The sequence below is a fragment of the Pteronotus mesoamericanus genome, unplaced genomic scaffold (assembly GCF_021234165.1).
Source record: "Pteronotus mesoamericanus isolate MK-2021 breed Mesoamerican mustached bat unplaced genomic scaffold, CSHL_Meso_final contig_56, whole genome shotgun sequence".
Taxonomy (NCBI): domain Eukaryota; kingdom Metazoa; phylum Chordata; class Mammalia; order Chiroptera; family Mormoopidae; genus Pteronotus; species Pteronotus mesoamericanus.
Genome location: NW_026555201.1, coordinates 19,290,179 through 19,307,750, shown reverse-complemented (window position 1 = coordinate 19,307,750; position 17,572 = coordinate 19,290,179). Strand labels below are relative to the sequence as shown.

Genomic DNA, 17,572 nt, shown 5'->3' with positions numbered 1-17,572 from the left:
CATCCATTTGGTTTCAATATTTTTTAAAAGTCAGGAAGTGCTGAAAATATTGGTTCATATAGGTCAAAGAACATACTCCAAGATTGAATTGAATTCATGTGTCATTATCACTATAAATCAATGGAACCATCTTTGGTGAGGTATATATATCATTGAAGCTTTCTGAGGCCCAAAAAGATAATGAATTCATATTTTAAATTTTTAAGAATATATTTTATTGATTATATTACAGTTGTCCCACTTTTCCCCCTTTTGCCCCCCTCTGTCTGGCACTCCCATTCTCTCCAGCAATATCCCCCACCTTCATTCATGTCCATGGGTCATGCATATAAGTACTTTGGCTACTCCAATTCCTGCACTGTTCTTAACTTCCTCCTGCCTATTTCTGCACATACCAATTTGTACTTCTTAATCCCTGCACCTTTTCCCCCGTTCTCCCCCTTCCACTTCCCAGCTAATAACCCTCCAAGTGATCTCCCTATCTATGATTCTGTTCCTGTTCTGCTTGTTTGCTTAGTTTGTTTTTTAGATTCTATAGTTGATGTGAACTTGTTGCCATGTTAATGTTCATAGTTTTGATCTTCTTTTTCTTATATAGTTCCCTTTAACATTTCATATAATAATGGCTTGGTGATGATGAACTCCTTTAGTTTTACCTTATCTGGGAAGCACTTTATCTGCCTTTCAATCCTAAATGATAGTTTTGCTGGATAGAGTAACCTAGGTTATAGGTCCTTCCTTTTTATCACTTGAATACTTCTTTGTGTGTGTGTGTATGTGTGTGTGTGTTGTTTTTATATTGTTGTTCAATTACAGTTGTCCCCATTTGTCCCCCATTATTCTTCCCTGCTCTACCCACCCCCACCTCCCACATTCAATCCTCCCTCTGCTCCTGCTGTTATCTTTGTCCTTGGGTCTTTTATACATGTTCCTTGACCCTTCCTCTTCTTTCCTTTGTTACCCCCTCCCCCTCCAGTTACTGTCAGTTTGTTCTTTATTTCCATGTCTCTGGTTCTGTTTTGCTTGTTTGTTTGTTTTGTTGATTAGGTTCCACTTACAGGGGACATCATATGGTATTTGTCTTTCACCACCTGGCTTATTTCGCTTAGCACAATACTCTCCAGTTCCATCCATGCTGTCGCAAAGGGTAGGAGTTCCTTCTTTCTTTCTGCTGCATAGTATTCTATTGTGTAAATGTACCACAGTTTTTTGATCCACTCATTTACTGATGGGCACTTAGGCTGTTTCTAGCATTTGGTTATTGTGAATAACGTTGCTATTAACATTGGGGTACACAGGTTCTTTTGAATTGTTGTTTCTGGATTCTTAGCGTATAATCCCAGCAGTGGAATTGCTGGGTCAAAAGGCAGTTCCATTTTTAGCTTTCTGAGGAAATTCCATACTGTTTTCCATAGTGACCGCAGCAGTCTGCATTCACACCAACAGTGTACTAGGGTTCCCTTTTCTCCTCAACCTTGCCAGTACTTGTTTGACTTTGAATACTTCTTGCCAGTCCCTTCTAGCCTGCAAAGCTTCTTTTGAGAAATCAGCTGATAGTTCTATGCAAACTCTTTTGTAGGTAACTGTCTGCTTTTCTCTTGCTGCTTTTAAGATTCTCTCTTTATTTTTAACCTTTGGCATTTTAATTATCATGTGTCTTGGTGTGGTCCTCTTTGGGTCCAACTTTTTTGGGATTCTCTGTTCTTCCTGCACTTGTATGTCTATTTCCTTTGCCAAATTAGGGAAGTTTTCTTTCATTATTTTTTCAAATAAGTTTTCAATTTCTTGCTCTTCCTCTTCTCCTTCTGGCTCCCCTATGTTTGGATGTTGGTACTTTTAGAGATGTCCCAGAGGCTCCCTAGCCTATCCTCATTCTTTCCTAATTCTTTTTTCTTCTTGCTGTTCTGATTGAAAGTTTTCTTTCTTACATTCCAATCATTGATTTGATTCTTGTCTTCATCCCCTACACTGTTGGTTCCTTGTAGACTTTTCTTTATTTCACTTAATGTAACCTTCATTTTTGCCTAGGTCTTTTTTATGCTGTTACAGTACCCAATGAGTCCTTTGAGCATCTTAATAATCAGTGTTTTGAACTCCGCATCTGATAGGTTGCTTATCTCCACTTTGTTTAGTTCTTTTTCTGGATTTTTGTTTTGTTCTTTCATTTGGGCCATATTTCTTTGTCTCCTCAATTTGGCAAACTCCCTGTGTTTGTTTCTGTGTATTAGGTAGAGCTGCTTTGACTCCCTGTCTTAGTAGTGTGGCCTATTGTAGAAAAGCACACCTGTAAATTATATGGGGTGGAGCTTTAGGTAATCGCCAGGGTGGGGCAACCCGTTTCACAGCTCTGTGGCTCTGTGTGGGGAAGGGCTCAGAGCAGGGACAATGCCACTGCCTGGCCTCTGGAGATTTGTTTGGGAAGAACCTGTTCCTTGGTACTTGCCCCATTGCTAGTCACTTCACTTTCTCCCCACGTCTGCTCTTCCAGCTGTTGCCCTGATGCTGAATCCCAGAGGGGTTCTGTGTAAGTCCTAAGATGTTTGTGGGCCCTTTAAGAGGAGTCTCCTGATAATCCTGCAGTTTCTTCTGCTGTTCCAACCCCCACTGTTTTTTTTCACCTTTTAAAGATTTTTATTATTTATTTTTAGAGAGAGGAAGTGAGGGAGAAAGAGAGAGAGAGAAACATTGGTGTGCGATAGATACCTTGATAGGTTGCCTCTCGCACACCCCCTGCTGGGGACCTGGTATGCAACCCCTGCATTTGCTGTAACTGGGAATTGAATTGGCGACATTTCAGTTTGCATGCTGGCACTCATCCACTGAGCCACCCATCTAGGGCTACCACTGTTTTTTACAACCAAAAGTTAAGGGGACATATCTTCCTGGTGCTGGAACCCTGGGCTGGGTGTTTTGGTCTCGGGCTGGGATCCCTCACTCCCAAGGTATCCCTCTCAATTTTTATCCACTGCATGTGAATGTGGGACCACCCAGTCCATCACCTCTCCTTATCTCCGTGCATTTCTGTACCTTTCCATCTCTCTACGCCTCTCTGTGTGTCTCCGCATCTCCACTCTTCCTACTTATCTAGATGAATGTGGCTTCTTTAAATCCTTAGTTGTAGGTCTTCCATACAGTTTGGTTTTCTGATGAATCTGGCCACTGTTTTGTAGTGTAGTTGTAATTTTTATTGTATTGTGCGAGGAGGTGAAGTGTGTTTATCTATGCCTCCATCTTGACCAGAAGTGTCATGTTTTAATTTTAAACTCATCTGAGAAGAAATACTCAAAAGAATTCTATGCTGTTTTGGGGGGTATTGAAGATTTCTGCTTGCAGAGAAACTAATAAAACTTTCTCAATGGGCCTCTGACCACAGAAAGTTCTTCCTCCTCATTGGAAAGTTTACAATGTCACTTGCATTTCATCTTCACTTCCTGCAATGGTGGCTGAGCTATAAGAGTTGGTGGGTTTCTTTTAGCAGCAACCATAAGAGATTTACTTTAGTCTCATTGTCAAAAATATCTATGATGTCACAAAACTGAAAATGAATTCCTTCCAGTTAAACTGATCTGAGAAAACTTCTTTTTCTCTCTCCCTCACTCTCTGTCTCTGTCTCTCTCCCTTTTGAGCACATATACAACTTATGCATGAAGTTCAAAAATATAATTTAAGATTTGTTTTTTGGTTTCCAGAAAAAAAAAAAGAAAGCTGAAGAGTTCATCACCACCAAACCAGTATTACAAGAAATGTTAAAGGGATTTCTTTAAGGAGAAGGAAAAAATTAAAAAAATATGAATAAGAAAATATTGCAAAGAAAAAAAATCACTGCAAAAGATCAACATATAATCAAAGCAGTGAATCAACTAACACTAAAACTAGTACAAAGGTTAAAAGGAAAATGTAAAAAGATTGTGTGTAATTACAAGAGTAAATTAAGGGATACACACACACATACACACAAAAGAAATTAAAAAATGGCAAAAACATAAACAGGGAGGGTTAGGTAACAGTTGTAGTGATTTTAGAATGTGTTTGACTTAAGTTACCATCAACTTAAATTAGACTGCTATGCGCATAGTTTTATATATATGAAGCACATGGTAACCACAAACCAAAAATCTATGAGACAACAAAAGAAATAAAGAAAAAGAAATCCAAAGACAACACTACAGAAAATCCTCAACATACAAAAGAGAGCAAGAGATTAAAAAAAAAGGAACAGAGAGGAACTATAAAAACAATCAGAAAACAAATAATAAAATGGTAATAACTATATACTTATCAATAATTACTTTAAATATAAATGGATGAAATGTTCCAATCAGAAGACAAATGAATAAAGAAGCTGTGGTACATATATGCAATGGACTTTTACTCAGCCATAAAAAAGATTGAAATGTTACCATTTGTAACAACAAGGGTGGACCTACAGGGTATTACGCTAAGTGAAATAAGTTAGACAGAGAAAGGCAAATACCATATGATTTCATGTTTATGTGGAATATAAAGAACAAAATAAACTAACTAAAAAACAAAGACACTCATAGATACAGAGAACAAACTGATAGCTGTGAGATGGGTGGGTGGTTGGGGCAATGGGTTAAAAAGGGGAAGAGATCAGGAAGTACAAATTGGTAGGTACAAAATAGTCACGGGGATGTAAAATACAACTTAAGAAATATAGTCGACAATATTGTAATAACTATACATGGTGTCAGGGAGGTGCAATACTTATTGGGGGATCACTTTGTAAATTATACAAAGGTCTAATCACTATGCTGTACACCTGAAACTAATGTAATATTGAATGCCAACTGTAACCAAACAATAAAAATTTTTTAAAAGATTTGTTCTTTGGAAAGTCAGTGGACTCTGTGTTAACAGACTAGAGCTTTCTACCAACTGACAAGAGCTGTTCTAGTCAAAATTTCTTGAAAAGTTTGAGGTCAGGACTAGGCTCTGACAAAGTTAATGATTTCACAATGGTAGACAAGACTCCTTTCAACATTTCTGGCACAGACCAGTTCCTGTTGATGCTGAGAGCAACAAGTCATGGCAATGTGTGATTTTTCAGGAAAGCAATCCAACCAAACATGTTATTAAACTTTTAAGGTGCTCCATCTGTGCCCAGAGAACCATAACTTTCTGTCCACATGAAATTTTCCTTGACAAAGACATTTTTTCACTATTTGGAAAGTGACAATGGCTCGTCAGGTTTCCAGGAGGGGGTCAAGAAAAATTGGAATTTTTTTTTAATGGCACCATGGTGTAAATAAAGAATGATAATGAAGAGCTGGTTATAATGACAAGCATCATGTGTTTTGCCCAATTCTTTGCCTGTTGAAGGAAAGTGGTTTAGCAGCCAGTTTAGGGACCTGTTCCCAGACATTAGAAGACAGATCAGTGATAGTAAAGGGAATGGTGTCTTTTGAAATTTGCATGGCTTCAGTTTTCTTCTTTTGCTCCAAGCCATAAACCAATTCAAGTATTTCTAAGGTACATGGGTTCATTACTTTTTCTACAATTTTGTGTCCTTTTTGGCTTGACTAAAGAAAAAAAGACAGCTACATTTTAAGGTTGCCCCAAGATGTGTTGGCCATGTCCCCTTCTGTTAAAGTTGCAGCCTTTTAAAATCAAATCTTTTCTTATGAAATAATTCATACAAGTCCAGCACTTTCCTTAAAAATAATTTTTAAATTCTAGCATGTTTTAAACATACAAAAGTCCAGAAAATAATATAGCAAATAGCATAGGTATCCCCCAGGCCTGAGATTTAACAAATGTTAAATATTTTGCAACATTTATTTTAGATCTCTTTCTTGTTAAAGAAATAAAACATAAATAACTACAACATTACAGCTCCTATATCTTCTTTCTCCATTTGTCCTCAAAAGTAACTAATAAGATGAATTTGGCATGTTTATGTTTGTGTTTATATAGAAAAGTAGATGTGAAAAATATATATTTTAGAAAATTATATGAATTTCACATCTTACATATGTTTATTATGTTTCTGAGATGCTATAAATGTTCCATTGTACTAATAAACTATAATTTACATATCTACTCTGCTGCTAACTATAGGTAGTTTTTTTCATTATTTCACTATTAAAATCAATGCTGCACGGATGGAACTACAGGGAATTATGCTGAAGGAAATAAGTCAGATAAAGACAAATGCCATATAATTTCACTTACTGATAGAATCTAAAAAACAAAGTAAATGAACAAACAGAATAGAAAGAGACTCAAAGATGCAGAGAATATTTTGACTGTTGCCAGATGGGAGGGGAGTTGGAAGGATGGGTGAAATAGATTAAGGAATTAAGAGGTACAAATTGGTAGTTCCAGAATTGTCATAGGGAAGCAAAGCACAGCTTGGGGAATATAGTCAATAATATTGAAATAACTATGTATGGTGTCAGATGGGTGCTAGATTTATCAGGGTGACCATTTCATAAATTATATAAATGTCTACTCATTTGGTTGTACATGTGAAACTAATACAGTGATGTACATCAACTAGAATTAAAAAAGATAAAAAATTATTAAAAATTAATCAGTGCTGCAATAAACATTTATTTCCAGGTGTTCCTGTGTACATGTCAGAGTTCTAGTAGGGTAGATACCTAAGACTGCAGTTGCTGACTTATCAGGAAATCACACCTTCAATTTAACCAGGTAAAAAGAGAAACACTGTGCTTCCCCTGCTCCCAACACTGTGACACTAAATGTTGAGAGGCGGGCAGTTCCTAACCAACCAATTTTCCCACTGTCAGGACACCCACTGGATATCCTACAATTCAATTATGACACTAAGCACCTGGAGTTAGAATGGACCCCAGAGATGCAAGGCTTAGTCCCACAAGGCTGCAACAGTGAATAAAAAAATAACTTTGAAGAATTTTGACTGTGAACATGAATAGAGAAATAGGACATTGACCAAACTGGATTCAGAGACTAGGAAAGTTGTTTTGTTTTCCTAAGAGGGTGTGGCCATCAGAATAATGGCCTCCAAAGAGTTCCAGGCCCTAATCCCTAGAAACTGTGAATATATTAAGTTACATGACAAAGGAGAATTAAGGCTGAAGATGGAATTAAGGTTACTAATCAGTTTACTTTTAAATAGATTATCCTAGATTATCCAGGTGGTCCCAATGTAATGTTCAAAAGAAAAACCACAGGCCCAAAATGGCATTGTTTGTACAGAAAGCCCATGATCCCAAACCTGGATTTAACACTTACCCTAATTACAGTTTTGACCTTTTCCAGAATGTAATCTTAATGTCTGGAATTCTCTGGTCAGCATAGGATGACGTTACCTGTCACAAGGGCCATCTACATTCCCCAAAACAAGAGGTGAACTGCAAGATAAAATCCTTCCTGTTCTCTTGGAGAAAAGAAAATATCCTGGCCTGAAAAATAATCCTTTCTTTTGCTAATACCTTCCTTGCCCCACCCTCCTTTTCTATAAAAGCCTTAAATTTTGTACAAAGCCTCAAAACACCCTTTTAGTTGCCAGATGGGATACTACCTGATTTATGAATCGCTTAATAGAGCCAATTACATGTACTCACTTTAATTTAACAGTAATCACAAGGATACTTAAAAGTGGAAAAGGCAGAAGAATCATAGGGATTTGTGATTCTGGGAGAAAGGCACAGTGAAGACAAACAGATGTGACAATTGCTCCCTTTGAAAATGAGGGAAGAGGATCATGGGCTGAGAAGTGTGGGTGGCTTCTAGAGGCGGGGAAAAGGCAAAGAAATGGATTCCTCCTGAGGGCTTCTAGGAAGGAATGTTGCAGCCCTGCTGGCCCCTTGATTTTAGCCCAGGGTGACCCATGTTGATCAAGTGGTTTTGTTTAAGATGCTAAGTCTGTGGAAATTTGTTACAGTAATAAATAGAAAACTAATACAGAGGGGATTACAAGAGCTCACTTGTATGTCGAAGGGAATGGTTTCATAGAGAAGAAATTGATTATGAACGAGAAGAGAGCAAAGCACTTTAAAGAGGAAAGATACAAATGGCAGGACTGCCTTGTGAGAGGAGTAGAGAACTTCAAAAGAAGGCAGAGGGTAGATCCAGGTATAGGAAAGTGGATAGCGTTGTCTTAGGAATTCGTATAGTGCTTATGGCATTTTTCAATTTGTTAAAATTTATAATTGAAAAAAAATTTTTTTATTAGCCCTGGCTGGTATGGCTCAGTGGGTTGAGCACTGGCGTGTGAACCAAAAGGTCATCAGTTTGATTGCCATTCAGGGCACATGCCTGGGTTGTGGGCCAGGGCCCCAGTTGGGGTTGTGTGAGAGGCAACCGATCGATGTTTCTCTCTGTCTCTGCCTCCCTTCCTTCTCCTTTCTCTAAAAATAAATAAATAAAATTAAAAAAAATTATTGTAAATATTTATTTTCTTACTTATTCTTTTTCTTAAGGAAGACTGTATAAAGATCAGGCATCACAAAGTCTACATCCTTTCCTTGATCCAGCAAAGATTACCAGAAATCAAATGAAATCACTAGCTAAATAACACATAGTTTTACTGTGGTTTTTCTTTTTTTTTAAAAGAAAGGTCTTGACTGGTGTGGTTCAGTTGGTTGGGTGTTGTCTCACACAGCAAAATGTCACTGGTTCAATTCTCAGTCAGGGCACATACGTGGGTTGCGGTTGGGTGCCCTGTTGGGATGTGTAGGAGAGGCAACCAATTAATATTTCTCTCTCACATCGATGTTTCTATCCTCCTCTTTCTCTCTCCCTTCCTCTCTAAAATAAATAAGGAAAATCTTAAAAAAAAACCCAACAGTAACGAGAAATAGAGCAGAGCTATTTTCAATATTAATGTTCCTAGGTTTTTAATAATAGGAACATTATGTAATATAATGGTCCGCACCTTCAAAAGAGCCTATAGAAAACACAATACATTTCATAGAGCTCTTTCCAATAGTGCTGAGTAATAAGGGGCTTATGATTTCATTCAGTGAGGAGGGAAATAAGATGTAGTGGTCTCTACTGATCTGGCTTCACCATGGATTAGATTTCAAAGGATCTGGAAATCTGCAAAATCGATGTATTGGGCTTCCTGTGAAACCTAACAGACTAACTACACATTTTATCTCTACTTCCTCAAGTAACTTCACTAAATCAAAAGTAAAGTGATAAACCAGTAACAACAAAGAGGATGGGAGAAGAAAATTCTGGAAGATGAAAGACGGAAAACAAGTAGATTTTAGCAGAGCAGAGAAAGGTGGATTCTAACCACCTGAAGGAGACAAAACGAAAAGAGGTAATCCTTTTTACCATGAAGAACCCTAAAAAGAGAGCCCAGATATTGGAGGCAGTAGCACATACCTTTGGAAGAGAGCAAAGGATGGGGGTAAAAACTGAAGGACTAGTTGAAAATCAACCTAAGTAAAAATTAGATTCTTGAATTTGCTGTCCAAGGCTCAGTAGCAAGGAGGCTGTTGAGAGGAGAAAAGTTTGAGTGTAAATTTGTGACTGGTATATAGAAAAATAAGCCAACAATAAAAAAAAAGTACAAGTTTTAATTGTGGAAAAAATAGTTGTGTACCAAGAAAATAGATGTTAAAAAAACAAAAGAAATGCAATTATAGTACATTGCATGGCTCAGCTGCATACAATATTTGAACAGTCATAACACTATAAACATTTACTGTTTATTCAATAAAAGTCATGATATACAGTTGGATTTAGGAGTAAGAAAAGTTTATGTGTGGTTAGTGTAAAAGAGCTAAACTTTTTTTTGTATTAGGAGTTCAGCAAAGATGTCTAAAAATATTAAAATCAAGAAGTAGAATACTAGATAAGGCCATTAAAAATAAATATGAAGATCTATATTAGTTGAAATAATTAAGAGTTCAAAGTTCTGGAAAGGGTTTAGGAGTGGAAAGGGTTGGCTGTTGTCTTTTGCTATAATCCTGGTAGAACTAAAGCATTTAACTTTTAAAGCTGTGTACAAGTATTCTTTTTATTTTAGAGGGTGAATTGCATGTGTTCCAGAAATATTTGCATTGAAGGCAAAATAGCTATTTCCCAATATCCTATTATTTCAACACATACAAATAGGCTATTTCACATCATAGCTAATCCATGGCCTGGAAAATATTAAGTAAGATTTAACATCTAGAATAAATTTCACTGTGACATATTAAAATGAATATATTTGTTTTGTTAGCATCATCATATTTCCCTTTATTATTAAAACAAGTGAGTCATCAAAATTAGTTATTTTAGGCCAGCTCAGAGCTTCTCAACGCAGAAATATTTTGACCCCCCAACATTTGGCAAAGTTACAGCTGGGGCTGGGGGGCAGATACTGGCATCTGATAGAAGCCAAGGATGCTGCTAAACATCTTACAATGGACAACTCCCCAAACAAAGAATTATCTAGTCCCAAATGTCAATCGTGAAGTGGTTGAGAAATCAAGCTCTGAGTCTCTGAAGATTATTTCATCAGAACACTATATACATAAAGATTGATGATATGCAAACATTTTGCAATTTAGGACTGACTCTAATAAATCTTGGTGCAATGTTGGAAGCAGTCTGGCTGTGAAATAAATGTTTGAGAATGTTGAGAATGGTAAGGTAAAGACAAAGGTATACTACATGATAACAATAATAATATATAGTGCTTTGTACCTCAATAATCTCTTTCATCCATGGTTCCTAGGACACTTTATAGACTAGTAATAACTACTTTGGTACTAACATACTACCTTTTATCTAAGGAGCTCAGGCACTTTCACAACACTCTCACAATGTAGGAAGTATTATTATCCCCATTTTATATGTAAATAAACAGAGGAACAAAAGTTAAGCAACTTACTCAAAGACACACAAGTTAGTAACAGCCAGCATTCCTGACACAGAGCCTATTAAGTGAACTGGTCTAAGGGATGCCGTGACAAATTTATGTAGCATAAATATTATCCTAGTTCATTCACCCAATTGTTTTCAAGTTTATATTTCATATTCAGTACTTTATCTTTTTGCCTAACTCCCCCCAACCCCCCAAATCTTAAAGACCCAGGACTCTAATTGCTTGATACCTTATTAATAAAAGGGACTATATTTACCGAGTGCCTTTTGTTAACTAAGCGCACTTAACACACCTTGTCCATTCTTACAACAGTTTTAAAAATATATGCTGTTATCGCTGATTTTTATAGTAAAGGAAGTTTCAGAGAATTTAAAAAACATGACTCAGACCTCTCAGCTACTTATGTTTATATCCAGGCAGACTATACTCTTTCCACTGTATCCTGCAGACCCTCCAAGCATATCAGTGTGAGTCTGATTAATGCCCAACCTTTTTTCTCCTCTCTTGAAATTCAGAAAACAAATTAATGAATATGTAATGAAGAATTTCTGGGGGTGCACCCAGGTTGGTACCAGCTAGGCTCAGCCTTTTAAACCCATTCCCAAGGAAGGCCATTAGCTTTCTAAGGATTTTTCCAGAGCTCCCTCTTTTTTACTCATATGTTCACCCCAACAGCCAGATCAAAGACGAGAACTGTGTGACTTTCCCTGTGAGAAGTAAATAGCAAGTGAATCACCTTCTCCTGTTCTCATTCCTGTGGCAGGCACACGCTGACTGCCCACCCACCATGTGTCACCTGGGCAAAATAGGAATACTAAATAGGAAGAAAGATTGATGTTAGGTAAGAGTGTGACTCAGGCTCACCTGCTTTTCACAAAATGGTGACCTGACATTTGTACCATGACTGTGATGTGCCCTGGCACTCCTTGCATAGAGTGAGCTCAGTCTCCTCAGGTCCCTGTTAGCTGCAGCCCATCAGCTCTGATCCAGAAATCTAAGATGGCTTGTACCTGAGGATAAGATTTACACTAGGGCGCGTTTAGAAAAATAAAGGCAACCACGGCCCCACCTCATATCAAATGAACATCAGTGCAGCTTTAGTACTTTGGTAGGGAGCTTTGGCTGCTAAATCACTATCTGCAAAGAGGGGTGTAGAGACAGGGCTAAGAGGAAACTCCAAAAAGGATTAAGACAGCCAACACGGTCAAAATGTTTTTAATTTTCTCTAGTAAGCCTAATAGTAAACCCTTGATAACTCACTGTCATTTTAAGCCCTTCCTTTTAGGTAACCCTTTCACCAGAAGACCACAAACTTTTTTTACAAGGAGGGTGCTGGGTTTGTTTCAGTTCTTTCTGTTCTCTACCTGCCATTCTAGTACATCTGAAAAGGGGCAGCGAGGAGGAACCGGGACGCGAGCATGTTTTCCCATCCTGGCTAGTCAGGCCCTGAATCATCCCAAGTTGATTGCGCTTTCCCCCTCAGCCAGCAGAATTCGAGACTTTCCCTCGAAGAATTTGTCTTGTACTTAAAAGGAAGAGTGGTGGGAGAAGGGAGAGGCGGAGAAGACGAGCGGGGTGAAGGGCGCGGAGGGCCGTTCCCGCCCCAGTCGGAGGCGCCGAAAGGCCGGACGCCGCAAGGCTGCGAGCCCAGGAATGTGCCATCTGAGCAGCGGGCTGGCCCCGGCGCCGCACACCTGAGCGCCGGGGGCGGGGCGGCGACGGGCAAGACCACCCCCCTCCCCGACCTAGCGCCGCGCCCCTCCGCGCCGTCTCGGCCCTTTCCGCCCGCGCTTCGGCGTCGCTCGTCTCCCCTCCCGCCCCTCGCTGCCTCTCTCCCAGCTAGCCGGGTAGAGCCGGGACCTCCGGGCGGCGAGTTGGCTGCAGTTCACTAAGCGCGGCCGGTTCGGCTCACCTGGGCGCCCGGTTCCAGCCCCTCTCTGCGTCCCTCAAACTTTTCCCAGGTAAGGGGTTGCCACACGCGCACCGGTCCCTTTCCGACTCGGCTGGACAGCTGTAGGCTGCGCGTCGCCCTTCCTCTGCGAGCCGTTCCCAAGAAATGGGAGTGTCGGCGGCGGAGACCCCGGACTGGCAATGTCCGGAGCGATGGGCTGGAGATGGGGCGGCCCAACAGGTGGCGGGGTCTGGCCCTGGTCCCCAGACAGCCGCAGGCGTGGACCCCGGTGCGGACGGGGCGGGGGTCGGGGGTGGGGGCAGTCTCTTTCTCCTCCCCTCGAGGGCTGGCTAGCGTCCGGGCCCGCCGTGTAGGTTCGTCGGCGAAACTTTGCAGGTCGGGAACTTGCCGGCGCGGAAGAGTGGGCTTACTTTGGATCGGGGGACTCCGAGGGGCGCATCCGCGGGGCAGTCCCTAGGGCCGCGTGAGGACCTTACGCTTCCCTTCCCCGCCCCCTTTTGTGTTTCCATTCAGACTGCGAGCGGCTTGGGGAGCCGCGGCTGCTCCTCGCCTCGGGGTCGTTCGCTCCTGTCCTCGGGGCCGCAAGAAGAAAGAGGCGGCGGCGGCCGGAGCCACGGTGGGCGGCCTGAGGTGTGAGCCCGGCCGGCCCCGCTGGGAATATGGCGACCGGTGGCTACCGAACCAGCGGCAGCAGCGGCGGCGGCGGCGGCGGCAGCACCACAGACTTCCTGGAGGAGTGGAAGGCTAAGCGCGAGAAGCTGCGCGCCAAGCAGAACCCCCCGGGCCCGGCCGCCCCGGGCGTGGGCAGTTGCGAAGCCGCCGGAAAGCCCCCACCCGGGTCTCTGGGCACTGCGGGGACTGCCGCGGCCAACGAGCTCAACAACAATCTCCCAGGCGGCGCGGCCGCACCTGCCACCCCCGGGGGCGTGAACTACGCGGTGGCCCCCGCGGCGCTGGCCCGGGCGGCCCCAGGCCCGCGGCGGCCAGAAGACGAGACCCCCTCTGGCGCCGCCTCCACTTCCTCGGGGGCACAGCCGGCCCGGGGCAACGACGAGGAGCGGGACGGCGCCCTGGAGAAGGGCAAGAGCTCGGGCCCCAGTGCCAGGAAAGGCAAGGGGCAGATCGAGAAGAGGAAGCTGCGGGAGAAGCGGCGCTCCACCGGTGTGGTCAACATCCCGGCGGCAGAGGTGAGCCGGGCGGGGGCTGCGGCCTCACCTGGGGGTGGGGTGGGGGCTGCTGCCTCCCTGTGTTTCCTTCTGGGAGCTCTCGGGTCTCCCGGGCCCAGAGTTTTCCCTCTGTAGCTCGTACCACTTAACCTTTAAGGCAGGCAGAGAGGGTGATGGAGTTTTACTCTGAACAAATGCTTCTTGGGACGTTCGCCAAACCCAACGCAGAACACGTGCTTTTCAGGCTTCCTGGCTAAGGTCTCAGACCCAGGATGCGTTTTTACCGTGGTGGAAAGACAAGTCCTGGCTCCAGAACTTGCTCACTCAGACTTTTTTTTTTTTAATGCTTGATAAGTTAGAAAAACTGATTAGTGGTCACGACGACGTACTCTAGTTTCCCACGTGTCTGTCTCAAGTTATCAGACTGTGTATCTCTTCTCTCTTAACAGTGTTTAATAGCACCGGTAAAGGAAACGTGGCCTTAGCACTATCTGAGGCAGCTTTATTTTTTAATGAACCCAAGATGAGTATATCCAAATAAATAGATGCCCTATTTTATGTATTAAGCCAGCCTTTGTAAATAACGCTTCCTCTCTCTCTCTCTCTCTTTCTCTCTCTCGGTATTTAGGACAGTAGGAACACTGTAGGAACTCACAGTTTTTGCTGAGATGATCTCTCCTTGTATTTAAGTATGTATTCTAGAAAACGTTTGTGGTAGGGGTGGGTTTTTCTTTGTTTGTTTTTGAGCACTCTCAAAACAATTCTGCAGGCAATAGCATCTTCCTATTACAGTGACTGGTGCAACATTTTTACCTAGTTTATAGCTGCAGCACTTTACCCGCAACGAAACAATACTAAACAAGTTTTGGTTTCATTAATAGTAGCTCACCGGTTTTGGGAAGGGATTCAACAACCTTGTTTCATCAAAAGGAGTAGTTCCATCTTATTCTCATTGGCTCATTGTTTTACTACCTTTCCTTTTTTTTACTTCTGGTCCTCAATTGATTCAATGTTGACACCAAGAAAATAATAAGAATTTACTAACTTTAATTGTGGTTCAAGTAAAAGCATTGGCAGACATACCCAGATTTTTAAGTCTTAATACAATTTCTGTACCTGGAAAAATCAGTTTTTCTTTGAAGAACATATTTTTTGAGTGTTTGAGAGAGATTTTTATCAGCCAGCAAAACTGTCCGCTGTGGTTTTGCTACTTGCACAAAAGATCTGTTATTCATTAAATTGCTTTAGAAGGAATTCATAAGAGTGGTAATCAAATTTCTAAGGTTATTTTTGTTTGTTTAGTTAAAAATATGAAGATTAAGGGGAAACCGAAGACAAGGCTTTGGAAAAACTACATTCCTCAACTTTATTTTTAAAAGTAGCTGAGGGTCCAAATAAAGGAATTTGTCATTTTCAATCTTTTGCTCATTATTCATCTGACAGGAGTCTTATTTTGGGAAATATATTGGCAGATGTTAAACTTCAGTATTTGTCTATTCGTGCTATCATTGTTATTTCTCAAATACCTTTTTGTTTCTGTTTTTTGACAAGGGGAATGTTTACTGGGGGAAATAAGTATGGTGTATTTTGTGAGATGCTAAGAAACATCCTTTGTTAATGCTCCTGCTTTGGGTAAGAAACATGGTGCTGAGAATGTAGATGACTCCCCACTACAATTGAGTCTAATACTCTGGAATGTTTTTCATTTGGGTGTTGGCAACTCCTAAATTTAATCTTCCTTAAAAACAAACAACCCAGGTTACCATTTTTTTGTCTGTGGAATTTGAACCTTTTTTATTGAATAGGGAATTGAGGACTGCTTGCTTTTTGTGGTTACTATGGCTCTGTTTCATGCTGTAGGACCCAACAAAACATGGTAATGTTTTACCCTAGTATCCAATTAGCAGGCATGCTTTTTGAGTGCTTCCTCCCCATATTTTCAGTTTTTTTTAAAAAAATGCCTTGTCAGATTATTTTAGTGGTAAAATAGATGATTCAGGATTTTGAAAGTGAACCTTTTGCCATATATATGTATTTTTTTTTTTAAATTGTGTGCCATTCATTTCTATTAGTAGTTTCAACATTCACAAGGCCTCTTGCTGTGGAGCTTCTTGTGTAATACAAGTAGCACTCTTGTTTTATAAAGTCATATAATATTTACAAAATTTTGAGGTATGAAAATACTATAAAAGCAGAAAACTACCAATCTGTCAATTTTCAAAAGTAGGCTTGTATTATATGTAATGTTGAGTAAGACTTATTTTCCAGACCCTATTCCCAACCAAGTTTATAGTAGATTAGCATATAAATTGTATGCAAAAAGCTTATTTTAGTGGTTAATAAACAGTAAATTCCTTCTAAAAGTATTTATTAAATGTGTGTGGCACATTCATTGTGACTTTAACTTACTTTACTAATTACTATTATGAAATTATTACAAAGGTACCTGACAACAGCTAAAGATACCAGAAGCAACTAGAAGGTAATTTTAGGAAGGACTCAGGTCAAAAATTGGCGCATGAGAAAGTGGCGGATGAGGGTAAAATACTGGGTGGATACTGCATGTGATGACTATAATAAAAAATGCAAATATACAAATGCTTATTAGTAAGATAAACTTAAGTTCTCATTTCCAAAGTTAGACATTTTTTAAAGCTTTTTTCTAAATTTTTAGTTTTTTGAGGCAATAACCTAAAGTTGATATTGGATATGACATAATTCCTGCCAATAATTATTATATGTTTATTAAATCAGTCATATTTACTCCATGTTTGTGTTCAAGGTGCTATTGTAAGCAGTGTGGAGAAAACGAAGAATAATGAGCAAGAGTGTCATCTAGGAAGAAGGCTAAAGTTAACAGTCTAAAAGCCATCTTAATAGCTTATAAGTAATTGTTTATTAGAAATAATTGTGTTTAAAGGGAAAAGATGATTTAGGGAGGCTACTGAAGATGAGTGTCTGAAGCTCAGGCTGATGTTTCTATACCTATGTATACACACATAACTGTCCTAATGTAGTATTTTAAATGTCACAGGTCAGTGATTCTTAACTGTTGCTGCATGTTAATATCATGTGAGGATCTTAAAAAAATACTCCCCTCTTCCTTCCTGACCCCCTATCATTTAGTGGGTCTGGGATGGCTCCCAGGCAATAGTAGTTTGAGGAGCTCACCATGTGATTCTAATGTGAGTCAGGGTTAAGAACTATTGGGCTGCAGTCTGGGGTACAGAAATGAATGAATAGGACACAGGCAGGCCTTGCCCACAGGGGGCTCTCAAGTACTATAGGCAGTTATGGTAAGTAGAGTGTAAAGTCCAGCCTATTTTCTGAGCAGGGTACCTAACACAAGGAGGAGGGTGATAGTTGAGGTGGGCTTCCTAGGTAGTTTCATAACCCAGTTTTTAGAGTGCTTGTAAAGTTACTGCCTCGAGTAGATTTGCATGAATGGGTTAGCAGAGATGGTTACCGTAGAAAATAAAGTCAATAGGTCGAACTTAAGTGACACCGAGGTTTTGATTTAACTAGAAAAGTTAACATTGAAACTCATTGATTTCATAGTGGTTGACTAAAGTATTTTATGTGTTGTCTTAATGAATGTTCACAATAATCCCATGTGGTAGTTACATTTACTCTTTTTATCCCCATTTCCAGAGGAGA

The 17,572-nt window shown here is 40.5% G+C and overlaps 1 protein-coding gene across 1 annotated transcript in view; it reads left to right on the top strand.

Moving 5' to 3' along the window:
* The first annotated feature begins 12,702 nt into the window (after positions 1–12,702).
* Positions 12,703–17,572, top strand: part of PAWR (pro-apoptotic WT1 regulator) — a 116,766-nt gene continuing 111,896 nt past the window's right edge. The window contains exons 1-2 of the mRNA XM_054580148.1: positions 12,703–12,798; positions 13,263–13,936. Coding sequence (XP_054436123.1) covers positions 13,409–13,936 — 528 coding nt within the window. The 5' untranslated portion in view covers positions 12,703–12,798; positions 13,263–13,408. The remainder of the gene's footprint in view (positions 12,799–13,262; positions 13,937–17,572) is intronic.